The following is a 16,224-nucleotide window of genomic DNA, read 5'->3' as shown; positions in this document are numbered from 1 at the left end:
GAATTGAGAATTTGTTCACATAAAGACTCTTACCAAAATACATAAAAATTACATCATGTTGCATTAGTGTTTAATGGTGTGTTTTTAGTCCCAAGAATTCACTTTCATAATAATTATAAAACTCAATATACTTAATGTGAATCAATAAATGCAATATTGGAACATTTGCAAAATTATGACATGTAAAAAAAAACAGGTGCAAATCCTTGCCATAATAATGATATATGATAGCCAATAAGGTAAATGTAATTCATATATATGGTGTTTTGTACTTAGAAGTCTTCTCTTCCGAAATAATGTTGAGCTGTTTTCAAGTCGTTTTTCATACTGAATTACTCTGAAGGAGGTGTTTTTATGAATCATTTTCCATTGAGTTTTGATATGTATATTTGTATTCTATTTTAAGAATAGGAAATTTTAAGAACCCAGAATTTTTAAGTGCCTGAGTGTTGTAGGAATGATTGATTTTGGACTAGGGCTCCAAGGTAGAATCTGAAATTTTGTTTCTATTATGCAAAAGTGCTCCCTGTGTCTCTTGACTGTAATGTGTACATTCAATACCTGTGTTGTAGTTACTGGCTAACTTAGCTGAGCAGTTTCATTCCATTTTTTGTTCTCTAACTATAGTGCTTTGTGGTTTGTGTGCTTTCTTGTTCCTTAAAAATCAAATACATTGAAACTATAGAAACCTTGGATCAAATTACCACATAGGTCACAACCTCCTTTGTGCCCTTTGATGCAGTCTTCACCATCATGCCCTGTCATACCCAACATGCTCTCGTTTGGTCTTTCCATGGTGTAGAATGGAATCACTCCTCTGCATGTGGCTTCCAAAAGGGGAAACACAAACATGGTGAAGCTCTTACTGGATCGTGGTGGTCAGATCGATGCCAAAACTAGGGTGAGTGTTTCTGTAATTTCAAGTTCCTACCATTATTATTTTGTGTATTCTTTAAGCAGGTACCTTAAAATAACAGCCCCTAAATATAAGCAGTGCATTTTCAAGGAAATTGCTTTCTTGTATTTGATTTGAACCTCATACAATATTTAAAGGTTTCATACTGTAAAGTGGAATTAATATTTTCTCATAAGTGCCTGAAGAAACAGAATGCTAGCCCTCAATGGCAGGTTTTTTCCAAGTCCTTGTTTATTGATTTTCTAGGAACAAGAATCAAAGATGAGACGTACACACACGTCTCTGATGGTTAGTTGTAGATATCAAGAACCCAAACTCATTAGCATACATTAAGCTACAAGAGTGTTGCTTTTACATAAAATATTTTAATACATGTTGAAAATCTTTTGCTAACTTTGCAATTCCTAAACCGTCTTTCCTTAAGTGGTTATGCTATACTGAGCTGAGCAGGAGACTTGCGATTATGCCTCTGGGGAAAAGGCTTACAGTTGCCCATGTTGCATTTTTACTCCAGTCAGCTTCATGAGAGGCAGGGCCCCTCACTGATTTCAAACTTGTTAAGTAAAATAAAATATAATTCTGAGCTTTTATGCACTTACAAATAGATAAAAAGATAGGCAGGAGAATGCAGTTGGTAGAAGTACACTCTGAAAGGAGACTACCTAATTTCAATTCCTACTTCTCCTACTTCTAGCTGCATGCTGTTGGCAGTTGACTTAACTTAGGCTAATAATAGTGCCTGCCTCATAGGGCTGTATGAGAAATAATTCCTCAGTATTATTATTTATCTTTTATTTTTAGGTGAGGTGGGTAAATTCCTTAGCTACTCATATTTTTTATTATATTGCTGAAATTATATGCAGTTACTAGCTTAAACATTAAACTAGTATTTCAGTATTAGTTCTCTGGAGAAGATCTGATTAATCATAGAATTTGGCAAAACTTTGAACATTCCTGTAATAGGAAAATTTTGAAATAGATGGTGTAAGAAGCTTATGGAAGACAGTAGATAGAATATATCCCTTGTGATGTTTTGCTCTTCACTTTGTTTAATTTGCGGATTTCATGTTCTCAGAGTCTAAGGAATAAGGATCAAATCTAGTTGCCTTGTAAATCTTGGGGCTAGCAAATGTTTTTGTTTAAGAAGCCTTTGCATCTTTGAGCTTTTGGAATCGATACCAGTCCCAGTCTATAAATTCTGACTTCCAGTGACTTCAGGAAATGTCACTTTCTTAATCTCATTTCTCTAAGACATTTGGTCCAGAGCTCCTGTGTCACATGATCAGGTGGGAGTCCTGGTTTGCTCTGTCTGTCAGGATCTCTGTTGTGGTGTCCAGTGTCTTTGCATCAGAGTTTTGTGTAGTTTTGCTTTGTTGGCACACCTTTTTCCTTGCTACGCTTTGGGTATGCAGAGTTTGGAACAATTATTCCTAGGCCTGCGTGCTTTGCTTACTTGTCCTTTCTATTAAAAGAGAGTTTCTGTAGCTCCTTCTTTAAGTACATTATTAGCAATGTCTCCCTTTATACTTACCTGTTTTGATTGAGACTCTAATTATTGAGAGTACCAATGGAAAGAGCACTTTGTAAATGCAAAAACATTTTTACCTTGGCCAATATCTTAAGTATCCACATTGCTTTTATTAATATTTTTCTGGAGTATTCATTCATTATTGATATAATTGATTTTCTTCTTATTGACCACTACAATATTTGCTTAGTTCTTTAAAAGATACTCTAATTTGCATGGCTTACATATATTTGCACATATAATTTAAAAGTCTTAACTCCAGATAGGCAGTGCATTTTCATAAAACGTATACTGAGACATGGCTAGAAATAGATTCTTGTGCTAGTTCTGCCATTAACTAATTGTCCTTGAGCAAGTTAACATCAAATGTAAGCCTTGGTTTCTTCTGTGAAGGGAATATTTGGATTCTATTTCAGCCAGTGTAGTCATCAGATACAGCAAATAAACTGAATTTGATCTGAAAATTTATAAAGCAAAAATAGATTTTCTAGTTGATGACATTGTATGGACATTCTGTTCATTCATTTCTTAAACAGATAATCAGTGAGTTCCTACCTGATGCCATGAACCCTAGAGGTACAGCTGCTAACAACACAGACGAGGTCCCTTTACTCAGAGATGAAAGCAGTATCCAAGGAATTAGGATAACAGTGTCCTGGTAAAAGTTTAATAATTGACTCCCTGTTCCAGGCCACAAAAATGCTCTAATTTGTAGCCTTTGCCTTTGCCAATTTCCATAGTGTAAATACCTTAATATTCCATTCTGACTTAGTAGAGCTACCAACATGGTATCTGAATGCAGAATTGGGAAGAGATATGCAAAACATTGGCTGTCACTAGTTTGTGGAAGCCAGCTCCAGCGCACACACAGATTGAATGGTGGCCCTGAGCTTTTCCCCCTGAGTTAAATACTTCCTCATCTCTAAGGAGTAGGATTTTAGAAGTGGTTTGGCTCTTTCAGTTCTGGCTGTAACATATCTTTCTTACCAAAAACAAAATCAGCTAGGAGGTAAACAGTGGAATCAAGGACTGTGGTATGGAATTGGGAGGCCAATTCTGGAACTATAATGTTTGATTACTAAAACAAAGGAATATTATTTGCTGCTTCTTTTTTCCTTTGAAAATATATCTTAAAATAGAAAAAATGTTGCTTTTTTTTTTTTTTACTGTTTTTTTAGGTAACAAAATAAAGTTTCTATATATGGGATTAAAAATTATTATAAAATTTAAAAATATTTCATTTTTTATTATAGGGGTCTCAGTTTCCCCCAAGCAATAAACATTCTGAATTTAGTATATGCTGTCAAGAATTTTCCCTTGATCTTCTTATTTTTCTCGTATATAAGATTTTCATTATCTGGAGAAAAACAAGATATGTAGGGGCTTTAGGGTAATTTAAAAAAAAAACTTACACATAGCTTTTCCCCCTCTTTCGTCAGCATTTTGCTAGTCATTGAGACATTTTGCATCTCATTGGTATTCTTATCCTTGACTAGTATTTGGTGTGAAGCTCTGAGACATTTTCACTAGAGTTCTGGTTTGTTGGTATCTAAAAAACCTTATTTTAATGGTAAAACAGAAAGCTTATAGCTAGTTAAAGATATTATTAATTCAGATTTTATTAAGGGTATTATTCTTTTTTATTATTAAACTTATTTATTATTTAAATGTGAGTACTCCATATAAAGATTATGGTTAAAATATTGAAATGCATATTTCGATGCACACAATAAAAGTACAAAAAAACACTAAAGGATGATTAAAAAAAACAGTACTTCAGAAAAAGGGATCACCCTTGTTACTTGTTATTAGAAGTGATAACTAAAGTAATAACAATAGTGACCACCAGTTGTCATATGCATATGATGTTCTAGGCACCCTGCTCAGTACTCTACAAATATCTCATTCCATCATCCTAACAGCTTGTGTTGTGTGTAGTATTTTCTTGCGAAAGTGTGGAGGTCTTCATTTGAGAAATGAAACTACCGCAGGGAAAAATGAGTTTCAGAGGAGTTACATAACTTGACTTAGGGCACACCGCTTAGTAATTAGCAGAGCCTTTATTAATATGCAGATTTAAGGCGGCATTTTTGCTGAAAGAACAATCTAAGCAGGGAGGGAGGAAAGGAAAAGATAAGGAAAGAAATGGTCGTAAAAAGCTAATGCTGTATATTACCAGCTATACAAATGGTGTACTTCTAATGCTGATTGATCTTCCCTTGTAAGAATTATCAATATCATGCTGTGATCTGAACTATCTAGAGAAAAGAAAAAGAGAACACAGGGACAGGGAGATTCTGGAGGCAGGGGTGGGGTGTGGCAGGAGGGGGGATTGTAACAAATTTAAACAGTTATAAGAATTTAAGTTAAAAAGAAAAGATAATGAACGGATCATTGCCTTTAAAATAAAAAAAATAATAATTTAAGTAAAAAAAAAGCCTTTGAATACAAACCTTGATAGGAATTTCTTTGGCAATGTACTTTGTAGAAAATATCCAAAATCATTCAGATCAAGCATGTTGGGAAACTAAAATTTGGTATAATTCGCACACCCTTGATAGGGAAGATAAATTCCATCAGTAGAATGTAAGATTTAGAACCATTTAATCCTTCCTGTTCTGTCTTTTGATTTTCTTCCGGGTTTATTAAGTGTTCTCTACATTTTCCTATTGTTATTCTGAGAGTATCTGGGGAGTTTTAACATCATTACACAATGATATTTCATGTTATCTGTGGATAATAGTACTCTACATTTTCTAAAACTGATTTAAGGCAGCATCCTTTCACCTCTCAAACAAGGCTGTAAATTAGGGTAGAAAAATCATCCCCATTGTAGGTAGTATGGTTAAGCTGAGCCTTAAAGAGATTCACACCCTGGGCTCAGATTCCAGAGCCAACACCTGGACCATTGCACACAATGCCTTTATTTACTACGTTGAATTTCTCAAACTCTAGATCTCTATAAAGCCCTCATCAAGAATATGTTTGAGAAATCATGCTATGTCTAATTGTTATATAACTTACATAGCAAATAATGCCGTGTAGTTCTACCACAATGTACTATAATCCAGATACAAAAGCATAATCATTTTAATCATTTGCCCACACAGTCTCTTTTTTAGGCTCTTGCCTAGCCAACTTTAACATAACTAGGCATCTCGAATATAATAAATACTTTTTTTCTGGAAAGGTTGCCTTTCATGTTGATTTTCACGAACCCCAAACTGTAAGGTGTATTTTTGTTACTCAGTATCTTAATACTTGCTAAATAGATTTAACAAAACAAAAAATCATTATCAGTCAAGGTCCTAGCCAAAAACAGATGGCATACACAAATTTGGCAATTTGCATAGCGATTATTGAAGGGACTATTTGCAACATTGTAGGTAGACTCTCCGGAAGAAACAAGGGATAGTACAGAATCCCTGGGGCTAGTAACAACAGGATTATTCCCATCTCCAGACCTGAAGTGTGAGAAATAGAAATTACCAAAACTTTAAAGGAGAAAATTATATGGAGATGCCTGATTTGGCAGGCACTTAGCCTTTGCTAAAGAGATACAGCCAGACATAGATCTTTCAGCGAGTATCCCTGAATTTCCCATTGGCCAAACCCAACCAGCAGCCGCAGGTCAAGGTAACCCATTAATAGTCTAGAGAGGTCTGTCTGGTGGACGTGAAGCAGAGTGGAGAAGGGCAGAGCATGGGTCTGGAGGGGCAAAGGGAAGATACCTAGTGTAGAAATCCCAGAATGTTGGATCAGAAAGAGCATTGTAATCCAGATGAATTACAGCTGACCCTTAAATAACACAGGTTTGAACTGTGTGGCTCCCCTTATACATGGATTTTTTTTTCAATAAATGCTGTACAGTACTGTAAATGTTTTCTCTTCCCTATGATTTTCTTAATAACATTTTCTTTATTATAAGAATATGGGATATAATACATATAACATAAAAAGATATGTGTTTATTGACTGTTATCAGGAAGGTTCTGGTCAGTAGTGAAGGGTCCCCACTAGTAAGATGGCAAACTTTCAGCTTCTCTTCGGGGTCCTCAGTTCCCGCCGGCGCCACCTGAAGCCCAATCACCTCTCGCCCCCCTCCCAATCCCAGCACCTAGCCAACAGCCACCAGCCCCGTAGAAGTGACACCTCAATCAATTCATGCCCCCTCCTATATAACTCAGCACCTTTCCCTAATAAAGCGGAACTCTCCGGTGAATTGCTGCTATGTGTCGCTCCTTTCCTTTCATTGGTGCCGAAACCCGGGAGACGGAACACCCCAACTGGGCCCCGTCTTCCCCCGACACCAGCAGCAGCTTGCCCTCGTCCTCTTTTTCCGGCGCTGGCTCATCACACTCACCACTCCTCTCTGGCCTTTAGGTAAGTTTTCCCCCCAGAGTGGGCCACTCTTCCCCGAGCTATCACAGTGCCATTGACCGTGATTGTCCGGCAAGACCCTGACGCTCGGGGATGAGGAGGGAACACTCCCCGCCTCAGGCCTTCACAGCTGCGGCGGACCCTCAGGCCCCTCCTCCAACAGCCATAAATCCCTGCCTCAAGCCTTTACGGCTGCGGCAGATGGTCAGGCCCCTCCTCCAAAAGCCATAAATCCCCGCCTCAAGCCTTTACGGCTGCGGCAGACGCTCAGGCCCCTCCTCCGACAGTCAAACGCATTCACCATCCCTTCCATCAGTGCTGAAAGTTTTTAAGCAAAATTTCCCCGGGGTGGGCCACTCTTCCCTGAGCTATCGCTGTGCCATTGACCGTGATCGTCCGGCAAGGCCCTGACGCTCGGGGATGAGGAGGGAACTCTCCCCGCCTCAGGCCTTCACGGCTGCGGCGGACCCTCAGGCCCCTCCCCAAACAGCCATAAATCCCCACCTCAAGCCTTTACGGCTGCGGTGGACGCTCAGGCCCCTCCTCTGACAGTCATAAATCCCCGCCTCAGGCCTTCACGGCTGCGGCTGACTCTCAGGCACCCCCCTCCAACAGCTATAAACAGGGTGACTCCTTTCTGGATGAGAACGCTCCCTTTTCCCCCCCTCCTCCTTCTGTTCCGTCTGCCAAAAACGCCTAGCGCTAGGTACCTCGAGACTCCGGCACTCTGCCTTCTTAGGGAAGTCTGGGTGATGACCCACACTTTCCAAGAAATTCCGACTCGTATACGAGTTTCCGCAGACCACCAAGGATCATCGGGGACGCCCTTTGTCTCCTTGTGGTCTGCTTCCAGTCCGAGGATCTCCGTTTGTCTTCCCCTGTTTGTCTCCTTCTCTGTCCTTTAGCCATGGGAGCCTCCTCATCCCTCCCTGAAAGTTCACCTCTTGAATGCCTGCTTAAGCATCTGGCTACCCTCTCCCTGATGCCTGATATAAAACCAAAACTTCTCCGTAAATATTGCTCCCAAGATTGGCCGACATACCCCCTAGACAATAAAAACCAATGCCCTGCAGGGGGAACTCTTGATCCTAACATCACTCGCGATCTTTTTAACTACTGCCAGCGCCTGAAAAAATGGAAGGAGATTCCCTATATCGAAGCTTTCTGCCTCCTCCTCTCCCCGCCCCCTCCCAAGTTCTCCTAGCCTGCAAGCCGCCGCCCCCGCAGAGGCCTCCTGTTCACTCCCTTCCCCTTCTTCTCCTACAACAGCCCTTCTTCCTTCCTCCCCAACCGTCTCCTCCCCCATCTCACCTCCTCCACCTTCATTCCCTGCAGATTAAGCCTGAGCCTTTCAGCCCCCCTTTAACTAGGTCCCAGGGGCCTCCTCCATCTTTGCCCTCATCACCTGTTTCTCCCCTGTTAGGGACCGCCTTTGTCTTCTCACATGTTTGTAGAGAGAATGGGAAAGCACCTCCCCCCATGTCTGAACGCAGCATGGGAAAGCAAGCACAAGCTAGAGAACAACCGGTGCAGTCCTTAGAAGTTATCTGTCCACAAAAACATATCTTGCCAAGACTCCTCACTCTGAAAATAGGGAGACCTTGAAGATGTGTAGAAACACCGCCCCTGCTTCTAGCTATGCCCTTCCCCCACTTGCCGATGTGGCAGGAATAGAAAACAACGCATTCCATAAGCAATTAACTGGAGCCCTGCTGTCGCTCAGTAGAGCATGGGACTCTTAATTCAGAGTCATGAGTTCAAGCCCAACTAGAGCAGCAGAAGTAAGCAGCTGGGCTGCTAGCTGGCGACATGTGGGTCCGATTCTATCTTTCTTTATTTTCTTTGCCCCCCTTCTGCACTTCAGGACCTGCTCGACTAGGCACGGCTAGACCGCGTCACTCCCCCACAGACTGAGCCAGAACCCTTCAGTCCCCCTCAGACTCAGTCCCGAGAGCCTCCCAAAATTATCGCCCCCCCTCCGGGAGGTAGCAGGATCCGAAGGCAGCATGCATGTTCACATCCCTTTCTCCTTAAGAGATTTAGCCCAACTAGAGAAACGCCTAAGTTCCTTTTCCACTGATCCCATGACATACATCAGGGAGTTTCAATAGACCCTCCAATCTTACAGCCTCACACATCATGACATTTTCATGCTCCTGGCCAATACTCTCCTCCCTGAAGAGCGTAGACGAGTTTAAGACTTCGCCCAAATGCAGGCTACTGAAACCCACAGGACTGACCCCACCTATCCCCCTGGCCCCACTGCTGTCCCCGAACAAAACCCACACTGAAATTATAACACCGCCATGAGTCTCCGCTCTCGAGATATTTTTGCCTCCTGCTTAATAGCTGGTCTGAAAAAGGGCAGCTTGTAAAGTAGTCAGTTTTCAAAAGCTCCAAGACATAATTCAAAAGAGAGATGAAATCCCCTCCGAGTTCTTAGACAGACTCACTCAAGCCCTATTACAGTATACCAGCCTGGACCCAGAAACACCTGAAGGAAGACATGTCCTTATGACATACTTCCTAGCTCAAGGCTACCCCGACATTAAAGCTAAACTCAAAAAGTTAAAACAGGGCCCTGCTACCCCACAGACTGAGATCCTAACAGTGGGCTTTAAAGTCTTCCATAAGTGGGAGGAGGAGAAAGAATGCCGTAAACAAAAGGCTGATGAGGCCAATTTCCAGATGTTGGCCCAGCTGATAAAACCACAACCTGGGCGCCCCTCTACAAACAAGCCCCCCCAAGAGCTTGTTTCAAGTGCAGAAAAGAGGGACATTGGTCAAGGGCATGCCCCTCCCCCAGATCTCCTACCACCCCATGCCCCAGATGCCACAAAAAGGGCCACTGGGGGTCTGATTGCCCAACCACCCGAAGGAGAGGCTGGACGAAAGACCCCCATCCTAAGCCCGCCGTAGTGGGGCTGGCAGAAGAAGATTGATGGGGCCTGGGGGCTTCTCGCCCGACCATTTCCATCACCAAACAGGAGCCCAGGGTTACTTTAACAGTAGACGGTCACCCCATCTCCTTCCTCCTAGATACAGGAGCCACCTTCTCAGTCTTGTGAGAATACCGGGGCCCTACCACGCCAGCCATTACTCCTATAGTCAGAGTAGGAGGTAAACAGATTTTCCCATTAAACCCCCTACCCACCCTTTTATGCACAATCCAAGACAATCCCATACCTTTCTCCCACTCCTTCCTGGTTATGCCCCAGTGTCCCATCCCTTTACTAGGATGAGACATCCTTTCCCTCCTCCATGTTTCCATAACTATATCCACTCCCACAGCCCCCAGTACTCCCTTTCTGATGGCCCTCATAGCCGACGACCCCCCTCTGCCCAATGAAAGCTCCGGTTCTGCCCTCATACACCCTGTAAATCCCAAAGTTTGGGACATTACAAGCCCCTCCGTGGCCCTATGTCCCCCTGCCTCTATCAAATTATGTGACCCCTCTCAGTATATCTGTCAGGCCCAATACCCCCTAACCACTTCAGCCCTCATAGGCCTCCAACCCATCATTCAAGCAGACCCACTCACTCCCCATTTAATACCCCCATATTAGCTGTTAAAAAAACCAACGAATCTTTCCGCCTTGTCCAAGACCTTCGCCTCATCAACATAGCCGTTGTCCCTATCCATCCCTTAGTTCCAAATCCATACAGCCTCAGCATCCCACTTCTCAGTCTTAGATCTCAAAGACATACCCCCATATTAGCTGTTAAAAAAACCAACGGATCTTTCCGCCTTGTCCAAGACCTTTGCCTCATCAACATAGCCATTGTCCCTATCCATCCCTTAGTTACAAACCATACAGCCTCAGCATCCCATTTCTCAGTCCTAGATCTCAAAGACCCATTTTTCTATCCCTCTAGACCCCTGCTCCCAAGATTTTTTCATCTTCACCTGGACGGACCCATACACAAGACATTCTAAACAACTCACTTGGTCAGTTTTGCCACAAAGCTTCCGAGATAGTCCCCATATTTTTAGACAGGTCCTAGCTCAGGACCTCAAACAGTTTCATCATGATCACTCCAAGTCCACCTTATAATACATAGACAATCTTCTACTCTGCAGTCTCTCGTGGGAACAGTCTCAACTTGACACTGCCTCCCTACTTAACCTTCTAGCTTCCAGAAGTTACCGAGTATCCCCCGTCAAAGCTCAAATCTCTTCCCCTCCTATCACTTACCTCAGATTCCTTCTATCTCAACAAAGAAAGTCCATTACCTTAGACAGAAAATGGCTCCTCTCTGACCTGACCATTCCCAAAACCAAGACAAAAATCCTTTCCTTTCTAGGCCCTTTCTAAGCCTAGCTAGATATTTTAGAACGTAGATCCCTAACTTCTCCCTGCACCCTGTTGGCAAGACCCCTATACAACCTCAGCAAGAGCCCCCCTAAAAAACCATTATCCTTCTCACCCCGACACTCCTTCATTAAGCTCTGTCAAGCCCTTGTGGAAGCCCCAGCTCTCCATCTTCCTGATTTGTCGAAGCCCTTCTCATTATACATTCATGAGAGGTCCAGTCAAGCTCTAAGAGTCCTAGGCCAATATTATGGCCCATCCTTTGCCCCCCAGTAGCTTATCTCTCCAAGCAATTAGACCCCACAGTTCGGGGATGAGCCCCCTGCCTACGAGCATTAGCCGCTAGACAGCTCTTGCAGGAAGAAGCTTATAAACTGACATTCAGGGCGCCCCTTACCATTCTGTCCCCACATCACCTAAAAGATCTCTTAACCTACAAAAGTTTACAGACTCTCCCTCCCTCCAGACTCCTGACCTTACTGTCCTCTTTCCTCCAAAATCCCATTCACCCCCTTTGCCATCCATACCCGAATCATGACTTTTTCCTCCTTTACTGCTCTCTCGCCTTTTTTTCCTCATTCCTATTGTCTTCCCCACCATCCCAGCCTCCTTTGTATGGCGATTCAAAGTCAGACAGACTTACACACAGCATCAAACAAAAGTTACTGCCCTCATTGCCACACCAGACTGCCCTCTGAAAAGCTGCTCTGAGCCTTTATACCTCCACTTTCCTCCCTCCACTGAAGTGTTCACTAGCAGCTACCCTTATTCTCCCTACCTCTGCTTCCTCTATGACCAAAAACAAGCCTATTGCAGGCGATGGCCAGATACCTACAGGAGATGTCCCTACTAGTCTTGCACCATTCACTACATAGGTAACTTCCAGTACCCACAGTATTACTCCTCCAACCGTTTCATGAAATATCCCAATGGCTCATTCTCCTTATCAATCCCAGATCCCTGGGACTCTCGATGGGCTGCCAGAGTCACAGCCTCAGTTTACTACGGGGGGTCCTCGACCCCCCACAGTACCCTTCATATCTCTCGAAAGTATGTTCCCTCTCATTCCCAGATCTCTCAAGTTGCATCAGATAGCAGACATTCCGAAAAAGTCATTATCCAAACTCTTGATGGCGCCTCTTCATCTTCTTATCCCCACCCCTCTTCCCATTTCTCCTACTCTTCATTACAGCTCATTCAGGACACCACCATCTTTCTCAACCACACCCTTAACACAGCCAATTGTTTCTTGTGCGCATCACTACAGCGCCCACTGCTGGCCGCCGTGCCCCTTAATATTTCCAACTACTCCTTCCATGCAGAAAGACAACCCCTCTGCCCCCTGGCAGACATACCCCTATGGGAACCAGAATACGCAGATAATCTCACCATCCACCACTGTGTAAGCCCAACTCCACCCCCTTCCAGCGCACTTCACTGCCTCTCTATCTACACCCGTACCTCTGGCTCTAAGACTTTTACGCAACCGGGACACTTCTTTTAGTGTAATAGCAGTCTTTTCAACTCACTGCCTCTCAACTCCGATACACCCTGCATTCTCGTCACCCTAATCCCACAGTTAACACTTTACAGCATGGCAGAATTCCTTGAGCTCCAACCTCCCTTGCCCTCTCGCACAAAAAGAGCTGCTTTCCTTCCCATCATAGTCAGTAGCTCTTTGATCACCTCAGCCATTGGGGCAGGGTTTTCGGGAGAAGCCTTGGGTCACTCTCTATAGGCAGTTAGAGATCTCAACGCCAAACATGAGGAAGCCCTGACATCCACTGCCGATTCTCTAGCCTCTCTCCAAAGACAGGTCACTTCGCTAGCTAAAGTCACCCTTCAAAACCGGCAGGCCCTAGATCTGCTTACAGCCGAGAAGGGCGGCACCTGCGTCTTCCTCTGGGAAGAGTGCTGCTATTACATCAACGAATCTGGCATTGTAGAAACTGACATTACCAAACTCACCGACCTTGCCTCCAGTCTCCACTCTGCTTCCAATTCCAACCCATTCTCGTCAATACTAACAAACCCCCTCCTCACCTGGCTCTGGCCCATTGCAGGCCCCATAATAATCATTCTTCTCGCCTGTCTCTTCTTACCCTGTATAATAAAGTTCATCAAATCCCAAGTCGGAAAAATCTCTAATCAAGCTTTCAACCAGCTTTTACTCAGGAACTACCAGCTTCTGGCCACAGAAGATCCCTCACCCTCACGTGACCTCCTTACCACATGCTGAGATGGACCCCTCTCTCCACTGGAAACTGTTCCTGGAAACAATAGCCACAGACGCCTGGCTCCTGACACCCATATCCTCTTGGCCAACCTATGGTTACAGGGAGCCTTCATTGATTTCCAAACCTGAAGAAGTCCACATCTACTCGTCCTTACTGCGGGGAGTCCTATCAACCCTTTCCTCCCAGTCCTCAAGCCCTCACTCCCTTCTCCGCCCCTGTTCAGCAGGAAGCAGCCAGAGAGAAAGCAAGGTCCACAAACCCATAGAGGAAAAAGGGGGGAATGAAGGGTCCCCACCAGTAAGATGGCAAACTTTCAGCTTCTCTTCGGGGTCCTCAGTTCCTGCCGGCGCCACCTGAAGCCCAATCACCTCTCGCCCCCCTCCCAATCCCAGCACCTAGCCAACAGCCACCAGCCCCGTAGAAGTGACACCTCAATCAATTCATGCCCCCTCCTATATAACTCAGCACCTTTCCCTAATAAAGCGGAACTCTCCGGTGAATTGCTGCTATGTGTCGCTCCTTTCCTTTCAAGTAGGAGGCTATTAGTTAAGTGTTTTGGGGTAGTCAGAATTTATATGCAGGTATTCAGAAGTGTGGGGGTCGGTTCCCTTAACCCCATACTGCTCAGGGATCAACTGTATATTTATTAGGAGGAAAGCATAACCCAGAGAGATGGTCCTGCAAACAGAGGCACAAAAGATAGGCCATTAGAGTTCTGGATAAATAAGAAGCTTCTGAAGTTCTCAACTGCTCACCATCCCTCATTTTCTCTGACTGCTACCTGCATTCTCACTGTCTTTCCCTATGAAAATCTTGGTCTTTTTTCCTTGAACTTGAAAATCACTAGTTAATTTATGTACACAGGATTTTATTTTCTCTCTCACTTCTTGCTCATTGTTCTTACATTTTGCCTGAATTTCCTACCCTCTTTTCTAGCCATGCCACCCTAAAGGGAAATAAAATCCAGAAGACAGAGGGCATTTAGGGATTTCTCTGGAATCAGAAACTACCTGAGAAGTATCAGGGTCAGAACATTTTATAAATAACATACAGCTGTGCCATAATTTTATTTGACACTATTTTAATGCTATTTATTAATAAAAAATTCCATCTTTGAGAAATAATTATGTAGTGTGTAAAGTGTTGAGAAATATGTGTGGAAACCTTTAAAAGAATGTGAAAAAATGACCCTTCTTTTTTATGAACAACAGGGAGAATTTTAGGAAAAATTTATGAGAATATTAACAATTAAGGAGAGAGCATAGATGAACAAATTAGATTAAGAAGAATTTTTTGATAAAAGTTGTATCAGGACAACCAAAATGGAAGCCTAATGATGTAATCTCTGGTTATGGTTCCAAGCAAGCAGGGCTTTGAAGTTCCACAAATGCAATGTATTCTGCTCTCTCATCTTGCTGAATATGCAAACACAGAGCGAGCAACACGTGTTTTTTTACATTGAACCCCACATGTGGGGTCTCTCTTGCTCTCCCCCGTCTCTGTTTTGTCCCCATCTTTTTCTTTCTTTCTGCCAAGATCTCTCTGCCTTGTTTTCTCTCTCACCTTCTCTATTATTTAACTAATAGTGATTCTATGACTGAGCTCTTGAGTCGCTAAGACTGAATTCAGGAATCTCTTTGAAGTGGCAATAGACACAATCTTTAGTTTTTCATTTTTTTTTTAAGTTAACTCAGGCTTAGTTCTTTAATTCTTTTGGCAGGATGGCTTGACCCCCCTTCATTGTGCTGCAAGAAGTGGGCATGACCAGGTGGTAGAACTCCTGCTGGAACGGGGTGCTCCCTTGCTGGCAAGGACTAAGGTGGGTCATTATGGTAGGATGGAATCCAGAGAACTCTCTAACCCACTTTTTTGATAACCTCTGTTCTTCTTGAAATCAAAGTATCAGCCAAGAATTTTCCAGCTACTGAATAATTGCTTGCTGGGAATGAGGAATACATATCAAACTGTTTTAAAGTTATTTTAAATTAATAAGTACATGCACTAAGGTGTAATTTATACTTTCAAATTCTTTCTGTATTTTTACCTGGTATTCTTGCTACAGATGGAAATTTGAGTGTATTTGTGTTATATATAAATTAGAATATTATATATAAATGAGAGTATATCTTATATTTCAAGAGTCTGTATTTTTATGATTCTCTGAGATGGCCATAAAATACATGTACAATTGTCTCTTAAAACAGTACAATTAGCAATGGGAGATTAATCTTTCAGCTCTCCAGTCTTTATCTCGTAGGCAATACAAGTAAAAGGCATTGCTCACCAGTGGTGTTGGATGATTATGTTGGGGGTGAGTAGGTAATGTGGAAAGCACGGTCTGTATAGGCTATCCACTAAGAACCATTAAACAAGCATAATGTTCCCTATGGCACAGTACATTTAGCATTTATTTGCCTCATTTCATCACTATGCTCAACCATGGGGAAAACTTTTTTCCATATTAATAAAAACCACGGGAGGAGCTGATTTGTTGGAGGTTTTCATTATAAAATGTATCTTAAAAGCTTCATTACTCTACCCCATTTTCTCACCATACATTGGGGTACCAGAAAATACCCTGAGACATAAATTGAAGATAATCACACAGAATTATTTAATGGGATATGCAGCAACTCTTGGATCCTTAAATACATTAAAAATTTAGGCAAAGGACACTTTCTACATTTTCTCAGTATTCTGCCTCTCCTAAACCCTGAAAAGCATTGGTATCAACTGATGTTGTTAATAGGGTAAACTGAAAAAAATAAGGTGCCAACCCAAGCAAATATTTTTCAACTTATGTATGTTAATTGAATATTTAGTTGAAATTATTGGGAGCAAATCCAGCTC

General features: G+C 42.7%; 1 protein-coding gene across 21 annotated transcripts in view; it reads left to right on the top strand.

Annotated features, from left to right (window-relative positions):
- The window catches only part of ANK2 (ankyrin 2), a 351,461-nt gene that overhangs the window by 206,759 nt on the left and 128,478 nt on the right, over positions 1–16,224 (top strand). For all 21 annotated transcript variants that reach the window (XM_037001140.2, XM_073237157.1, XM_037001145.2 and 18 more), the window contains 2 exons: positions 803–901; positions 15,095–15,193. In XM_037001140.2, coding sequence (XP_036857035.2) covers positions 803–901; positions 15,095–15,193 — 198 coding nt within the window. The remainder of the gene's footprint in view (positions 1–802; positions 902–15,094; positions 15,194–16,224) is intronic.

Source organism: Manis javanica, chromosome 5 (assembly GCF_040802235.1).
Source record: "Manis javanica isolate MJ-LG chromosome 5, MJ_LKY, whole genome shotgun sequence".
NCBI lineage: Eukaryota > Metazoa > Chordata > Mammalia > Pholidota > Manidae > Manis > Manis javanica.
The sequence above is the reverse complement of the archived record's forward strand: the minus strand, read 5'-3'. Positions and strand labels throughout refer to the sequence as shown.